Consider the following 15294-nt stretch of genomic DNA (forward strand, 5'->3'; position numbering starts at 1 on the left):
GCCGAGGGCACTGTTGGGCTGGAAGTGGGGGTTGAGGGTTCAGAATGTTAACTTCTTTCCTTTAACCATCCCCTGAGACTTGGTTTTCAGAGCTCTCTCGGCCCTGCTCACCTGGCTTTCAGGTGGGACACCAGAGTTTCAGGGTGCGAGGGGCATTACTCCACCTCTCCTCGGGCCCAGCTGGGCCGGAACTACCGGGCAGACCATACTAAAGTTCCCCATCAGCAACTAGGGTTCACTTAAAGGGAAGGTGCAGGGACCCTCTTTCCAACAAGGCATTTTCACCTGCTCCTCCTACCCCTCCCAGTACTCTCCTCTGGGCTCTGAGAGGAGGCACAGTAAATACACTTCCAGGTTCTATTATGCCCGCTTGCATCCATAAAGGTGTTTCTTTTTATAAACTGTCATAATAGGACCAAGAAGTACAACAAAGAACCCCACTAGGTCATAAGCCAGGTCTCTTAGTTCCTTCCAGACAAACTTCCTAGGATTCCATGACTCCAATAATGAAGGTTTTGTTTGTCCTGAGCTTGGCGAGATAGCTAGAGGCCAAATTTCAAGCATGAGAGGAGCAGAGAGCCACAATGCGGATGAACTTACAAGGCCTGGCGCTGTATTCCACATCCTCAGAGAGGGAGGGCCTCCCATAATACACAGAGCCACAGCCGCTCTCTTTCCTAGCAAAGTCTTGAGTCAGGATGTTGTAATGCAAGAAGCACACTTCTGCTGACCAGAATCCAGAAAAATAAATAAATAAATAAAACCAACAACATAAACCAGGTGTGGTGGTACACTACATGGCACTGACCAGGAATGAATTCAAGCCTAGCCTGTGCAACAACATGAGCCAAGACCCCAAAATATAACATAGGGCAAATAAAGTATATTTCCTTCTGTAGTTTACAAATAAAAAGGATTTTTATAAGCAGAATGAATAAAAAGCACCTCCCTCCCTTTACCAGGGCTTCTCCTGGCCACTGACCAAGGCAAAAAACGTAGCCACCAGGTATTGAGGGTTAACATCCCCACCACCACCACCCAGCTTGGGGGATGGGGAAAAAAGTGCTATTATTACTTTAGGACAGAAGTCATAATTCCCTATAAAACTAACATGCCTGCTGGCCCCATTAGTCAGAAGCCAACCGTTTTATCACAATTTCTATGGCATTTCAGTCCACTCTAGGAGTCATCTGTTCAATCTGAGTTAGGTCACAGCTAAAGCAGGGCATTTCTAAGCACCCACTAGAGACCTAGTTAGGTATGGATGGAAACTGCCAAGGGGCCTCCACGTTCTGACGGCGCATTGCTAAACACCAAATAGAAGCAGCCCTGGGAATAGACAATTACCCACACGATTTCAGTTTGGATGGAGACTTTTACGAGGTACCATGAATGCCTGTCACCTGAGCCATCATGGGCCCCACATGGAAGTGGGAGGAGGGAAGGCTTTGAAAATGAAGAACGCAAGAAGACCTTAAAAAAGAATAGGAGCTACCAACGGGACCTACAGTGACTGTCCCTAAAGGCACAGGGAGGAATTAAAAATAAACACAGCTCCTTTCTGGGACTTCAGTGGCTTCCATGTCTGGCATATATATTGTTCTCCTAATACCAAATCTGAAAGGGGAGGGGGAAGAAGAAGTTTGGATTCTTAACGCTTTTCTTGGAAACGCTTCTATTTGCTCTTGTAATCTTTCCTAAAAAAGAATGCAGATTGCTAAGAAGCCAAAGCATGCATTCCCTAGGAGTCCAGTAGGACCACCTTCTAAGAAAAATTCAGGAAGGGAAGCTGGCCAAATTTCCATGCCTGACCAAGGCAGATGAATGCCAGGCTGGTTCCCATCTCGTTCCCTTCTCCTGCAGAAGGCAAAACTGCCCCCTTGGCTCCCATTGTCAGCATTCCACACCAACAATGGCCTGGCTCTCTCGCACTCTACACTCTATATTCATCTGTGAATCCCCCCTCTCCACAATGAGCACAGCCCTTCTTTTCATAGGAGAGGTTCTGAATGCCCAAGTGCAACCATAATTTAGGCCTCAGCATTAATAATGACATCTAAGAGCAAACTCCAGACTGGGCCCAAACAGTCATTTGTGACCATCATTAGCATCACACTGCTGGCTTTTGGATACTCTTCATTAAACCATGATCAAAAGAGCCACTGAAAACCTTTAAAAATGGCTCTGAAGTTTTTGGCGATTATTAAATATAATTTTCTAAACGAGGAGATAGGGCTTAAAAAAAAAACCTTTCATGACTCTATGACACATATTCCATTAAATCCAGACGGGGATAAAAATTAGCTTCAAAACATAGGGATGGGGAAAGCCTCAAGTTTCTCCTGCTTTCCAAGGGGGCTGTAACTTGAAATCGCAGCCGAAGTAAATAAGGACATGCTTACCAGCACATCCACAAGTTACCCACCAAGCATTCCGGTACCCCAAAAACTTTTCAGCACAAACTTCCCGAGCATCCCTGAGCTACTAGCTCACAGAAAGACTATTAGTAAGATATCCCAAGATGTCACCAAAAGGTGTCACCGCTATTAAAGACAAGGACTTCTTTGCAAAGGGTCAAAATACAGTATTTTTTTTTTCTTTTTGGTAGGAGCGGGGGTTTCTAGACGTGGACCTGGCTGACTTTGAACTCAGAGATCCACCAGCCTCTGTCCAGTACTGGGATTAAAGGTGAGCACGACCACCGCCCAGCTCACTATACTTTTTATAAGACTAAAAAAAAAAGTGTGTTATCAGCTGGACATGGAAATTTAACTGAGTTGTTCATACCCAGCAAGATGGACAGTATCCCTTCCCAACCCTGTGCTGTGTGAATGCTTACACTGCCATGTGGCCTGCACCAGGCACCTGCCACACTTGGCCTTCTGCTGTCAGCTGATAGATTATTACCAGTGGGACCCTGATTGAACTCACATACATGACAGTCCCTCTGTACTGAAGTGACGGTGGTTAAAAAAAAAAATGACAGCTGGGGCCACCATTCTAGCAATGCTGTAAACTCCTTAAATTTCTTTTTCCACTCAGTAAAAGCACTGAATATGGGGGAGGGGAGGGAGATAACTTTGCCTTCGAAAATGACTCAGGACAACAGGGTGGCACACACACCCCACAATCAGCAGGAGCCCTCCTTGAAAGGTGTCCTTTTGGATGTCCTTTAAAAAAAAAATCAATAGTAAGAATAGGAAAGGCAGGGTGTGGTGGCACAAGCCTTTAATCCCAGGATGTGGGAGGAAAAAGCCAGCAGGTCTCTCTGTGAGTTCTAAGCCTGGTCTACAGTGACCTCTATAACAGCATAACACCCAGGGCTATGTAGAGACCTTGCCTCAAAAAAAAAAAAAAATGGTTAACAAAATAATCCATCCTGGACTCACTTTCCTTTACTGCTTTAAAGCTCTCTAGTGACAATATTTTTCTAAATACACCAACGTTGAAAGACTGCTTTCTCAGAACAAGGAAAAATGGTAGGTGTAGGTTTTTCATAGTTTTTGCGGCTGCCACTTGTATGGTTTGCTAATTCAATTTTTCTTTAAAGCACTTTCTAGACGTACAGGAGTAGAATTTCTGTTTGGAGCTTTTCAAGTCAAGAGTGAAGTTATTGATTATTCCCTGAAAGGGTAACGGATAGAGTAGTTAATAATTATTCCACCACCAAGTTTTACTGTTTCATCTTGTGTACAAGAGCCACATTAACAACGCCAGGGAAAGCAAACCACTCAGCGGGGACAGGAACAGGTGTGCCTGAGTCTTAAAAGGCCAAAATATTTCACAAAGTGTGTCACCGGTGCTGGGTTTTGTTGTTTTTTTTTTTTTACAGTGACAGTGTTTGTTTTTTTGGTGTCTAAACTTTTTAACTTTCTTAACTCTGAAGTGACACTCTTGCATTTTTCAATTTCTTCACTTAAGTGGACGACTAAATCCCACACAAACTGCAACTCAAGCTTAGCAAGGAAATGCATGTGAGGGACAAAGGCTTTTTTTTTCTTAATCACAGCGAAGAAAAGGTAATTTACCCTGCCCCTCCCCCACAAGAGCACCCATTCAAGGGCCAGTTTCAAAGCTCCCAAGTGAAACCGTAAATAACTCACGTGGTAGTGAGGTCCCCTCAGCAGGGCAGACCACACTGCCCTCCACTCCCCCTTATTAACGTGCCATTGCAAGGTGTGTGTGGAGGGAGGGTGGATATCCGTACTCCTTGACCTTAGGTATCTTCCCCCAAATAAGAAACCAAAACACACCTTGTCAGGTTTGGAACTAGCTCCAAACCTGCTATCTTTTAATTCCCTCTAATATGGCTGCTTTCCACAGAGACGTACCCTGGTCCCCAACCCCTGGGGCACAGAAAAACCAATCAGTGTCATAAATCCCCCTAGCTTTCAACCCTCTCTCTCTTGAACTGGGGCGGGTGGGGGAGGGGCGACCCAACATCAACACTTACACTAAACCCTTCAATGCTCTACAGAAATATGCTGGCTTATTTCCTTTGTTTGGTCATGTTATACTTGATCAAGTGTGAACGATTAAACTGGTTTCATTAAAGGTTAGTATATTCACGGCTAACATTCAACTTCAATGGCGACTATAAGCATATTTTGCAAGAGGGAGGACCTGCTTCTTGCTTGAAACCTACCAGCTCATTAACTTTTCTTTGGGGGGCTATAAAAAGGGCACTGGGGGTTTTTCCAGGAGTGTGTCAGAGCCAGACAAAAGGATATTCAACGTTTCAACTTTAAGATACAGTTGCTATTTAGAAAAGTAAAAAGGAAACCTTGTTTTTTTTCATTAAAGTTGTTGGGGCCGAAAATGTTGAATTAGAATTTAAAATATTACTTTGTAATTACTGTTTAAAAGTACTCTTTGAAATCAGGTGATTGGAAAAACAAGATCCTTTTAAAAATCCCATTACTCAAGATGTAAAAGATGTATTTTGAAAAATGCTTCAAACCAGAACTCTCAGAAGCAGATGGAAACTAGTTCTTTAAGAATCTATCTGAAGGCAAACAGCAGCCCCAGGAGCCGAACGCGAGGTAATTCTAAACTGTCTTTGAACCCAGCACGAGGAGAGAAGGCGGTATCCATCTCCTTCGAAAAGAGGTCCCATAGTTGATGCATGCCGACAAAGTTTAAAAAAAGCAGAACCACTTTTGTAACCCCCCCACCCCAATGCAATGTTTCCTCAAAAATCACCCACCTCAGATAAAAACGCTCACATCCCAAAGAATCGCAAATAAAGGTGTTGAGCATTTTAAATTTCCAATGTATCGAGTTCTCTTACCTACCCTTCAAGTCATTCACAACCGAGGACTCTCTAAGAAGATCCCCCCCCCCATTTCTGATTTTTAAAAAAAAGTGGGCAAATATCCAGGAAGATCTGTTTGCCAGAGGTTGGGGAGCCTGGCGTGGCAACGTAGGCCAGCAGTCTCCAAGCACGCAGAGATTTCATAAATTATTTCCCCGCTCCTCTACAAAACCCCAAACGTGGGGGTTCCCTGGAGCCAACTGCTGCTTGGACCGCCTCAGGGAAAAGTACGGGCTGGGGGCTGGGTAGGGGATACCAAAAACACGCGCGCACTCGCACCCTTGGTGTCCGCGACCATCGTCGCCAGCGGAAAGCAAGCCACCGGAGGGAGTGTGTGCGCGCGAGTGTGTGCCCGCGGTGACCGCGCCGAGCTCTCGGGCCCGCGGCCTCCGAGCCCATGGGCGCAACATGGGCTGCAGGCGACCGGCCACGCCGCGGGGCCTCCCGCAGGAGCAAGGCCTGGGCGCGCCGGCACTCCCGCGCTGCCTAGCCCCGGTCGCCCGAGGCACTGGGGAGGGCGCGAGGCGGAGAAGAAAGGCTCTTCCCGCGAGTCGGTCCGGCTCCGCGGAGCATAACCATGAGCAGGAGGCGACCGCGATGGCCCGGCCGTACCCACGCCACGCTGGGTGCCTGGTGCCCAAGGCGCGCCCCAGTCAGCCCCTTCTACGAAAGTTTCTTTTTTGCTTCGCCCCACCCGAAAAGTGCGGCCCGGGCGAGGGCGCCGAGGACAGCCCGCGGAGGGCGAGGAGGAAGTGGTGCCCGCGGGAGCGCGGCCGGGCAGAGGAAATGCCCGCGCCGCCCGCCCCCGCCCTTGCAGCCCGCCCCGGCCCCCCGCCCCGCCGCGACTTTGGCGGGCCGAGCCCCGCGCGCCACTGGCGGCGGCAGCGGCAGATGTGGCCCCGGCTGCCCCAACGAGCCAACAATGCCGGGCCGGCAAAACAAAAGGGATCCGCTTCGCCTCCTTCCCGGCCTCTCACTTACACTCTCGGGGAGCCGCGCGGGATCCCGGGCCAACAGGGGCCGCGCCCCCAGGGGCCCAGAGCCACGCGCGCCCCGACTTGTCCCCGCCGACCCCGGTCTCTCCTCTCCCCACCCCCGCCCGCCCGCCTCATAGGCGCAAGGCCTGCCGCACCCCGGTATGCTCGGACTCCTGATCCCCAGGGATCCGGCCGTATTGTCCCCGCGGCGCGCCGCGCGCTCGTCCAAGATCGCCAGCGGCCCCCGCGCGCGTACCCACCGGGCTCCAGGAGCAAGCCGGAGGCGCCTAGGAAACCGTCGCCAGACGCCGCCGCCGCTGCCCTCCGGACGCCGCTGCGCTCCGGGTTTTTCTTTCCTTTTTTTTTTTTCCAATCCTGATGGGAAGGAAGGTGACCGCCTACTTCGCATTCATCAACTCTCATCACAACAACAAAAATCCTGGCGCAAAGGGCGGGCAGCAGGCGCAATCGGTAGCGAGGGGCGGCGGGCAATATCCCCCCCCCAAGCGGGCGTCCACCCCCGAGCGCGGCGTGCGGATACGGGGCCGGGGGCGCTGACCAAAGATGTCCTCGGATGCTGGCCCGGTGTCCTTCGCCCTCCTCCTCCTCCCGGAGTGGCGCAGTGAGGCGCGGGCACAGCGCCCCAGCCAGCGGCCGCAGGTGAGGCGGGGGCGGCAGCAGCCCCAGCCCTCCCCGAGGACCCCCCCTTACCTCGTCCTGGGTCGCCGGCGTCCACGGAGAAGGGCGCCCACCCGGGAGGCGGCGGCGGTAGCGGCGGCTCCCGCCCCTCCCACCCCACCCGGCGGCGGCGGTGGTGGTGGTGGCGCTGGCGGTGAGGCCCCCCCCTCAGCGCGGCATGGCTCCCAGCTTGGTCTCCCGCTCCTCTGGCCGCCGCTGGCTCCTCTGGTCAGCTCCCGAGCCACCTTAAAATGACACACGCACACAGAGACACACACACAAAAACTTAATCTCTCCAGCTCCGCGCCCCACCCCCTCCCGCCCTCCCCTCCCTTCCTTTCCCTTCCCTTCCCTCCCTTCCTTCCCTTCCCTTCCTCCTCCTCCCGTCGCCGCCGAGCCTCTTCCTACTTCCCCACCCACCCCACCCCCTTCCCCCGCCCACCGGCTCCCAATCACCCCCCCCCCATCCCGGCCGCGCGTCCTCTCGCCGGCCCGCGGCCAGGCAGGGGCTGCGCTGGGGGTCCCCGGCCCGCGCCGCGCCGCGCCGCGCTCACCCCCCAGAGGATGCTGGCTGCAACTTGGATCCGGGGAGGGAAGGTCCTAGAAGCAGAGCGCCTCCCGGCTATTTGCTCTTCTTTATTTGTTTTCTCCTCCCGGGAAGGAGGAGGAAAGCGCAGAGAAAAGGAAAGGGAAGGACGGAAGCGGCGCGGGCCGCTGCTCCGGTGCCCTCTGGCTGCGCAGGAGCGAGGCGGGAGGCGAGGTGAGGGTCCCCGCTCGCTCGCTTTTTTTTTTTTCCAAAGGCGGGGTCTCTCTTTGCAAACCAATGACACAACCCCACATGGTCCGGTCTCGCCCCTACAGATACTTCTCACTACAAATCGGCTCTCTCCAGGGATTAGCGGCTACGCGAAAGTGCACACTGGCGCAGCGGGCAGCCAAGAGGGCCGGGCAAGGCAGACACTCCCCGGCCCAACCCCACGCCACCCTAGAGGCTCTAGGGAGGCGCGGGGGTCCCGAAGCCGGTGCGGTGACTCCACCCGCCTTCGCTTTCCTTCCTCCTCCGCTCCTTCCACGTGGGGCCCGCCACGTGGGGAGACGCGAGCTCCGGCGGGCCTCGCCGCGGTCCCCAGGGTGGCCCCGGCTCGGTAGGGCCCCCACCACGCCCGCGCAGCCGACCTGCCCTCTACTCGGCCCCGAGGCTCCAACTTCCTCTTGGGCCCTGCGCAGGCCACCGGTGCCGTCCCAGGCCCGCGAGGTCAGGCGCGGGCCGGCCACAGGGGGCACTTGCGTTCCCCGATCCCAGATCAGGGAGACCGTGCCGGCTGCGGGTGCGCGCGGAGACCGATCTGTGTACTGGAACTTGTCGCGGTGTGTTCGCTACGAGAAGCCAAATGTTTTTACACATTTAAAAATTTTGTCTTTCTGCTGTCTGGATGTCGCTGGGGCTGTTTTGAAAGCCTTGCCTTGGGTCGGATCCCCAGCCTCTCTGAGGCCTTGGGGTCCCGAGGGTCGCTTTGCGCGGTGCCCTTTCACGAGTCCACAAGTGTCTCGGTCTTCTGCGGTTGGAATCTGGACTCCCAACGAGGATGGGGCACTGCGGCCGCGAGAGCCTAGACAACATCTGGGCTGGATTCCTTGGCCATGACCCGCGACATCCGAGCGCTATCCCCGGAAGGGAGCCAGCCCCTTGCGCCCAGGGCCTCCCAAGACTTCAGGCGCGCGGCTTCTAAGGAACCCTGTGGTGCTGAGCAGAGCCCTTGGTTGCAATTGTTTTTCAATCTTTTGGGGTGCTAGCGATTGAATTGAGGTGTTGGGTTGTACGTTCGAGAGGAGGGGGTCTAGTGTCACAACTTTGAAGGTCACAGGGACCGCCATTCAGAAAACCACTTCTAGCGGTGTGGCCTACCGGACCGGAGAAATTTATAGCGGACGTGGGCCGCGTGAGGCCTCTGAGTCCTTGAACCCGGCGCTGTGCGTCCTGGAGAGCACTTTATCTCTACCTGTTTGCTAAAGTGCACACCCAGATGCCGCCCGCAAGACCGGCATTGTGGGGTTTCTATGATTGTTTTATAGTCCTACTGGTTTTTAAACTAGTTTACAAACCTTTTCTGAATGGCAGCGCAGGAACGGTCCCTTTCAAACATACCCGTCTTGGTTTTATGTGCCCCTAATAGGCCTGGGGCTGGTCAGTCACAAAGTAACTCACCATCCCGATGTTAGGTGAGAGAATTCACAGGTGTGCACCCACCCCTCACCCCTCCGTCTTCCAGGGCTTTGTGTTCTCAGGGATTCCTCTAAAGAGTTCACTGCTATCTCCAGCAGCTTCACTTCAAGGTTGTGGGGCCCAAGACCTGCTTGTAAACTGACCTTGCGGCATACCCAGGCTTCTGTGCCACCAATTCCTGCCTTATGAGTTGCTTGGTCCTATGGTCATGAAAGCTCCTGCTTCTTTGTTTCTCAGATCTTTGCCCTCGGTGGTCTTTTATTCTTCCCGAGAAACCGTGGCCCGCTGGCTTTTCCTATTGCTTGCTCAGCTTTCCTCCAGTCTAATTTTGGATTCCATTTTAATACTATGGTGGACCCTGCGGGCTGGCTGAGTCTGCAAAGGAACGGCCAAGCCCAAGGATCTGAGTTCGATCCCCAATGCCTAGTGAAAGGAAAAGGAAAGAGTGGACAAAGTTGTCCTCAGACCCCTGCACATGTATCACAATTCACACAACCAAAGGAAAACACGACCCTCTTAAGATTTCAGAACTAAAAATTATTCCAAACTTCTGCCTGACAGCCTGCTTTTTAAAACATGAAGCCCAGGCTAGGGGAAGCAGCGCAATGGGCAGAACACTGGACTGGCTTAGATGAGGTCCCAGGTTCATCCCTTGCTCCTTGGAACAGGCGAATCTGGCAGCCACCTAGACGGTGTTGACACAGGTAATACTTTGGCGCTGGCACAATGGCTCGGTGTGTAAAGCAACCTCGAAAGGGCAAACTGACTCCTCCAGGCTGTCCTCTGGTCACCATGCATGTATCATGAATGACATGCCCACCACACAAAATAAAAATGAACAAAAACCCAGTGCTGGAGAGATGACTTCGCAGCTAAGAGCACTTGCTGCTCTTCCAGAGAGATCTAATCTCAGTTCCCAGTAACCACATAGGGTGGCTCACAGCCACTCCCAACTCCAGCTCTGAGGGATCCGATGCCCTCTTCTGATCTACAAGGGTGCCCACGTGCGTGTGCGTACATACACACTCAAATAAAAATCTTTAAATGTTAAATTATTTATTAACATGTGTTGGTGTTTTGGCCTGTGTGTGTGTGTCTGCGTGAGGGAGTCCGATCCACTGGAACTTGAGTTGTGAGCTGCCATGTAGGCGCTGGGAATTGAACCAGGGTCCTTTGGAAGAGCAACCCAATGCTCTTAGCCGCTAAGCCATCTCTCTAGCCCTTTTAAATTTTGAAAATATAAAGAGACTCTAATAGATACTTCTATGAGGATGATGTGCGAATGGCCAAGAAGCATGCTCTCAGAATGTTCAGCCTCAGTCACTAGGGAACTACAAATGAAAACCACAGTAAGATAGCACTAATTATCCACTGGGGTGACTGTCATCAGCAGAAGGGGAAATGATGTGGAGAAATGGGGGCCCTTGTGCAGTGCTGATGGGGGTGTGACTGGTTCCCCACGGTGGGAGTGGCGGCTCCTCAGAAAGTTAACGTAGAATTGCTATATGCTCCAGCAATGTCATCTCTGATTACTGGTCCCCAACGAACTGAAAGTAGAAGCTTAAATGGTTGTGAATATACCCATATTCATAGTAACATTATCCCCAACAAGCAAAAGGTGAAAACAGCACAGTGTCTATCAGTGACAGATGAATAAATGAAATACGGACTATTTATTATTCAGCCTTTAAAAAAACAAAGGGCCGTGTGGGGTGCTGCACACCTTTAGCCCCAGCACGTGGAGAGCAGAGTTAGGTGGATCCCAGTGAGTACAAGGCTATCCTGGTCTACATAATGAGTTCCAGGACAGCCAGGAACACATAGTGGGACCCTGTCTCAAACCAAGGAATGAAGGGCTAGGGAGATGGCTCAGTGCTGCACACATGTGAACACCTGAGTTCAGATCCAAAGCACCCAGATAGAAAGCCAGGATAGCTGCCTAGCACTGGAGTGGGGTATAGTGGCGTGAGAGATGAGAGAGTCACTAGGGCTTGGTAACCAGCTAGTCTAGGAGAAAAAAAATGCCCCCAGTTCAGTAAAAGTGGAGAGTGACCGAGCAGGACACCCTCATCCTCTCTTGGCCTATGCAGTGGCGTGGGCATGCCCAGCTGTACACACACACACATGCATGCACCTCACTTTCTGAATTGTCATAGTATAGACGAATGTTGAAAAAAAGGCTTAGTGAAGCAAAGGACAAATAATGTTTAACTCCGTTTACACGTGGTAAGTAAAGAAGCAAAATCAGAAAAAGCAGAGCAGTGGCAACTGGGAACTGAAGGGAGACAGCGTTGGCATTATTGTTCAGCATATGAGGCACTTGCAGCCCTGCAAGCCTGGGGACCTGGGCTGGAGCCCCAGCACCACATGCATACACACTGGAAATTACAATAATTTATTTTTTTTTACAGGGCAGGAAAGACAAAGGCAGATGTGGCTCACATGTGCAGTTCTAGCTGAGGCAGGAGGCTTGCCATGAATTCTAGTCCATCCTGAGTGGCAGAGTGAGACACTACTGTGAAATGAGAAAAAGAAGGTGAGGAGACAAAGTTAGGTACGGAAGGGTGGCTCCCCAGGCGCAGTTTCTGCACACTGGCAAAGTCGTGCTGATGAGAAAGCCAGAGGTGAATTCTGACAGACTGGAAATAAGAGCTCCATGTGCTTTCATATTTAAGAGGAAGTAACATGAGTTCACAAAGGTTACAGCAAACATTTTTTTCCCTCGTAGTATTTATGAACAGGCTAGTCTGGTGGCTCACAGTTGTTAAGTCCAGCGCTTGAGAGATTGGAGCAAGGAATGACTGTAGGTTGGGCACCAGCCTGGCCTTCCAGACAAGCAAGGACTGGAAAGTAAGATCTTGCCTCAATAGGCAGACTCTCTATTCTCTTTTGCCTAATGGTCTGAGTTAAATCAAGAGTGTTGCTTTTTCTCAGGCCATGCCATTAACCAAGCTTCTGAGGACTTGTAATGCCCAAGGGCACTGGGTATACTGTGGGTTTCAGCTCTTTTGCTAAGGACTCTCCAATCCCCTGACTTCCATCTTTCCTGGTTGACCTCCACCTTTCCTGGTTGGTTGAACGTGGTTCAGACTCCCCCTCCAAAGTTTCTTTCCTTGTTACAGGGATATCCATTCCCTCTCCTTTTTGGGGCTCAGGAGAAAGGGTTCTAGCTTTGCATGAAGAGGTCTGGTCTGGTAGAGACCCATGGCTCCAAGATGAAGGCAGGTGTGCCTGGACTAGGTGGAAGGAAGCATTGTGCCTGCTGCCGTCACCAACACCGCTGGTGGTGCCATCTTCTTATTCTGCAGTGCCTATTCTATTCCTTCTAACCTTGGGGTCCATCTGGCCTCAATGAAAGGGAGTGGGGATAGGATGTTCTCACGGTTTGCCATTAGATCAGGCTTTTGCATTCCCTGCTGGTATCCAAGGGAAGGAGGGGCAGTGAGCACTGGGCTAGACTCGTCAACACCTGGCATAAAAGGAGGTGGTGCACACTTATAATCCCACACTCCTCTAGACCACAGGCAGGAGGATCAGAAGTTCAAGGTCATCTTTAGCTGCAGAGGGAGTTCAAACCCAGCCTAGGCTACCTAAGACACTGACAAAAAATAAAAAAAAATAAAAACAACCAGCTGGGCCGTGGTGGTGCATGTCTTTAATCCCAGTACATGGGAGGCAGAGGCAGGTGAATCTATGTGAGTTCGAGGCTAGCCGGGCTTACAGAGCTAGTTCCAGGACAGGCGCCAAAGCTACACAGATAAACCCTGTGGGGGGGGGGGGTCAAAACAATCAAAACCAGTCACCTGCTGGCGAATGTTGGTAACCTCTGTTCTGCGTTGCTGCCTACAAGAGAACAAAGTGCAGACGGGGTTGACTCCAGCAGTCGAGAGGCACCAGCAGGCTGATTTCAGTGAGTCAGAGGCAAGTCTAGCCTACTTAGTGAGTTCCAGGTCAACCGAATCTATGTGGAAATAGATTTGTCTCAAAAACAAAAGCAAACGAAACAAAGGGCATCTCTCTTGAAGAGTTAATGAATTTGCTTTCTAACAGATCCTTCACCCAGATTCATTGTTACCTGGACTCACAGGAAGTTCAAAATTAAATTCATTGCCTAAGGATGCCAGCCATTCTACTACTATTTTCTCCTTCCTTCCTTCCTTCCTTCCTTCCTTCCTTCCTTCCTTCCTTCCTTCCTTCCTTCCTTCCTTCTTTCCCTCCCTCCCTCCCTCTCTCCCTCCCTCCTTTCCTCCTTCCCTTCTTTCTTTCTATCTTTTTCTTTCCATCTGCCTGTCTTTAATCCTTTCTTTTTCTTTTCTATTTATTATTATTATTGGCTTTAGTTTTACGCACTAATTGTACTGGAACTCACTCTGTAGACCAAGCTGGCTTTGAAATCAGAGATCCGATCCGTCTGCCTCTGCCTCCCAAGTACCAGAATTAAAGGCATATACCACCACCACCCGCCTTCTAGTACTATTTTCAATGAAGCCACAAACCCTTTCTGTGCTTGCTGTGGGAGAGGGATGGTTAGTGGTGTTTGAAAAGGCATTGTAAATACACAATTGTAATATACAATTATATTTAGAAAAAAAACTTTTTTAGGGGGCAGCACTAAAGTATGATCTCATGTTGCTCAGGCAGCCCAGCCCATGGCTTCCAGGGACTCATATCTTCTCTTCTCTTCCTGCTATAGCAGCGCCAGAATTACAGACACACTACCACGTCTGGCTGTTTTCTGAGGCTGCTGGGGATCTGAACTCACGTCTTCACACTTGTGCTTTACCTACTGAGCCTTCTTCCCAGTTCCCAGTGGTTTGCAAGCATGAAATACTAGGATGATTTCATCTGTTAGTAGGTCTGGCCCCTCAGAGGCACTTGGGATATTGCTTGGATGGGTGGGTGGGTGGGAGGGTTGATGGATGTGTGGGTATGGGAAAAGGCAGAGGGATAGACAGATGAGTGGATGGATGGATGGATGGATGGATGGATGGATGGATGGATGATGCATGGCTAGAAAGTTAGAGGAGCGGGTGGGTAGATGGGTAAGTGGATGGATGAGTGAATGGGCTGGATGGGTAGATGGACGTTTGGAAAGATAGATTGGGTAAAAGGGTATATCACTCATTGAATGTGAGGTCCAAACCAGGCAGGCAGGGGTGGCGCATGCCTTTAATCCCAGAACTTGAGAGGCAGAGGCAAGCGAATCTCTGTGAGTTCGAGGCCAGCCTGGTCTACAGAGCGAGTTCCAGGACTGGCTTCTTAGCTACTGAGAAACCCTGTCTCAAAAAAACAAAAAGAAAAAAAATCCATAAGATCCAAGTTATTAAAAAAAATCATATATGAAAGGAGATCCAAGTTATTCAGCACATACTACATAAATCATTTGTAAATAAAAACAAACACACAGGCCAGGTGTGGCGGTGGTGCACATCGTCAATCCCAGCACTCTGGAGGCAGAGACAGGTGGATCTCTGTGAGTTCAAGGCCAACCTGTTCTACAGAGTGAGTTCTAGAACAGCCAAGATTACATAGAGAAACCCTGTCTCGAAAAACCAAAAGCAAACAAACAAAAAAAAAAACCACGCAGATCCACAGACATGAATGAATCTGTAGTGTAATTTGCAGAAAAATAGACGCACTGAAACACTGCTATATAACACAGCACATTGATGGACCTTGCCAGCTCTGTGTCGGACCCAGGCTGGACTCTCTTTCTTTCTTCCTTTCTTTCTTTCTTTCTTTCTTTCTTTCTTTCTTTCTTTCTTTCTTTCTTTCTTTCTTTCTTTCTTTCTTCAGTCGGGGAGGGGTAGAGAAAAGGTTTCTCTGTGCAGCCCTGGTTGCCCTGGAATTCACTCTGTAGACCAGGCCGGCCTCAAACTCAGAGATCTTAAGGGTAGGCCAGTACAGATGCCTGCATGCATCCTAACACGTGAGACTTAGTAATGCATGCTTCAGAAGGTCCCCATTTGATTCTGCTGTTGCTGGGACTCGGTCTCACATAGCCTAGGCCGGCCTTTAATTTGCTGTGTGGCTGAGGATGAACTCTGAATTCTGATCCTCCTGCCTCTACCACCCCCTAGTGCTGGGATTATAGGCATAAA

The 15294-nt window shown here is 50.8% G+C and overlaps 2 protein-coding genes across 5 annotated transcripts in view; one reads left to right on the forward strand and one right to left on the reverse strand.

Annotated features, from left to right (window-relative positions):
- Positions 1-7678, reverse strand: part of Ctbp2 (C-terminal binding protein 2) — a 131568-nt gene extending 123890 nt beyond the window's left edge. For 2 of the 4 annotated variants that reach the window (XM_075972557.1, XM_075972553.1), the window contains exon 1: positions 7003-7274. The gene's annotated coding sequence lies outside the window, so the exon portion shown is untranslated. Of the gene's footprint in view, positions 1-6551; positions 6653-7002; positions 7275-7523 lie in introns of those variants that run through there. The other 2 variants (XM_075972554.1, XM_075972555.1) reach the window with 2 other exon arrangements.
- LOC142849832 (uncharacterized) lies at positions 6659-10226 on the forward strand. The gene is made up of 3 exons (XM_075972563.1): positions 6659-6951; positions 7631-7729; positions 7831-10226. Exons 1-3 carry the CDS (start codon positions 6866-6868, stop codon positions 8612-8614), a joined length of 969 nt encoding a protein of 322 aa, XP_075828678.1. The 5' UTR covers positions 6659-6865; the 3' UTR covers positions 8615-10226.
- Positions 10227-15294: the final 5068 nt, after the last annotated feature.

This window comes from Microtus pennsylvanicus, chromosome 5 (genome assembly GCF_037038515.1).
Source record: "Microtus pennsylvanicus isolate mMicPen1 chromosome 5, mMicPen1.hap1, whole genome shotgun sequence".
Lineage (NCBI taxonomy): Eukaryota > Metazoa > Chordata > Mammalia > Rodentia > Cricetidae > Microtus > Microtus pennsylvanicus.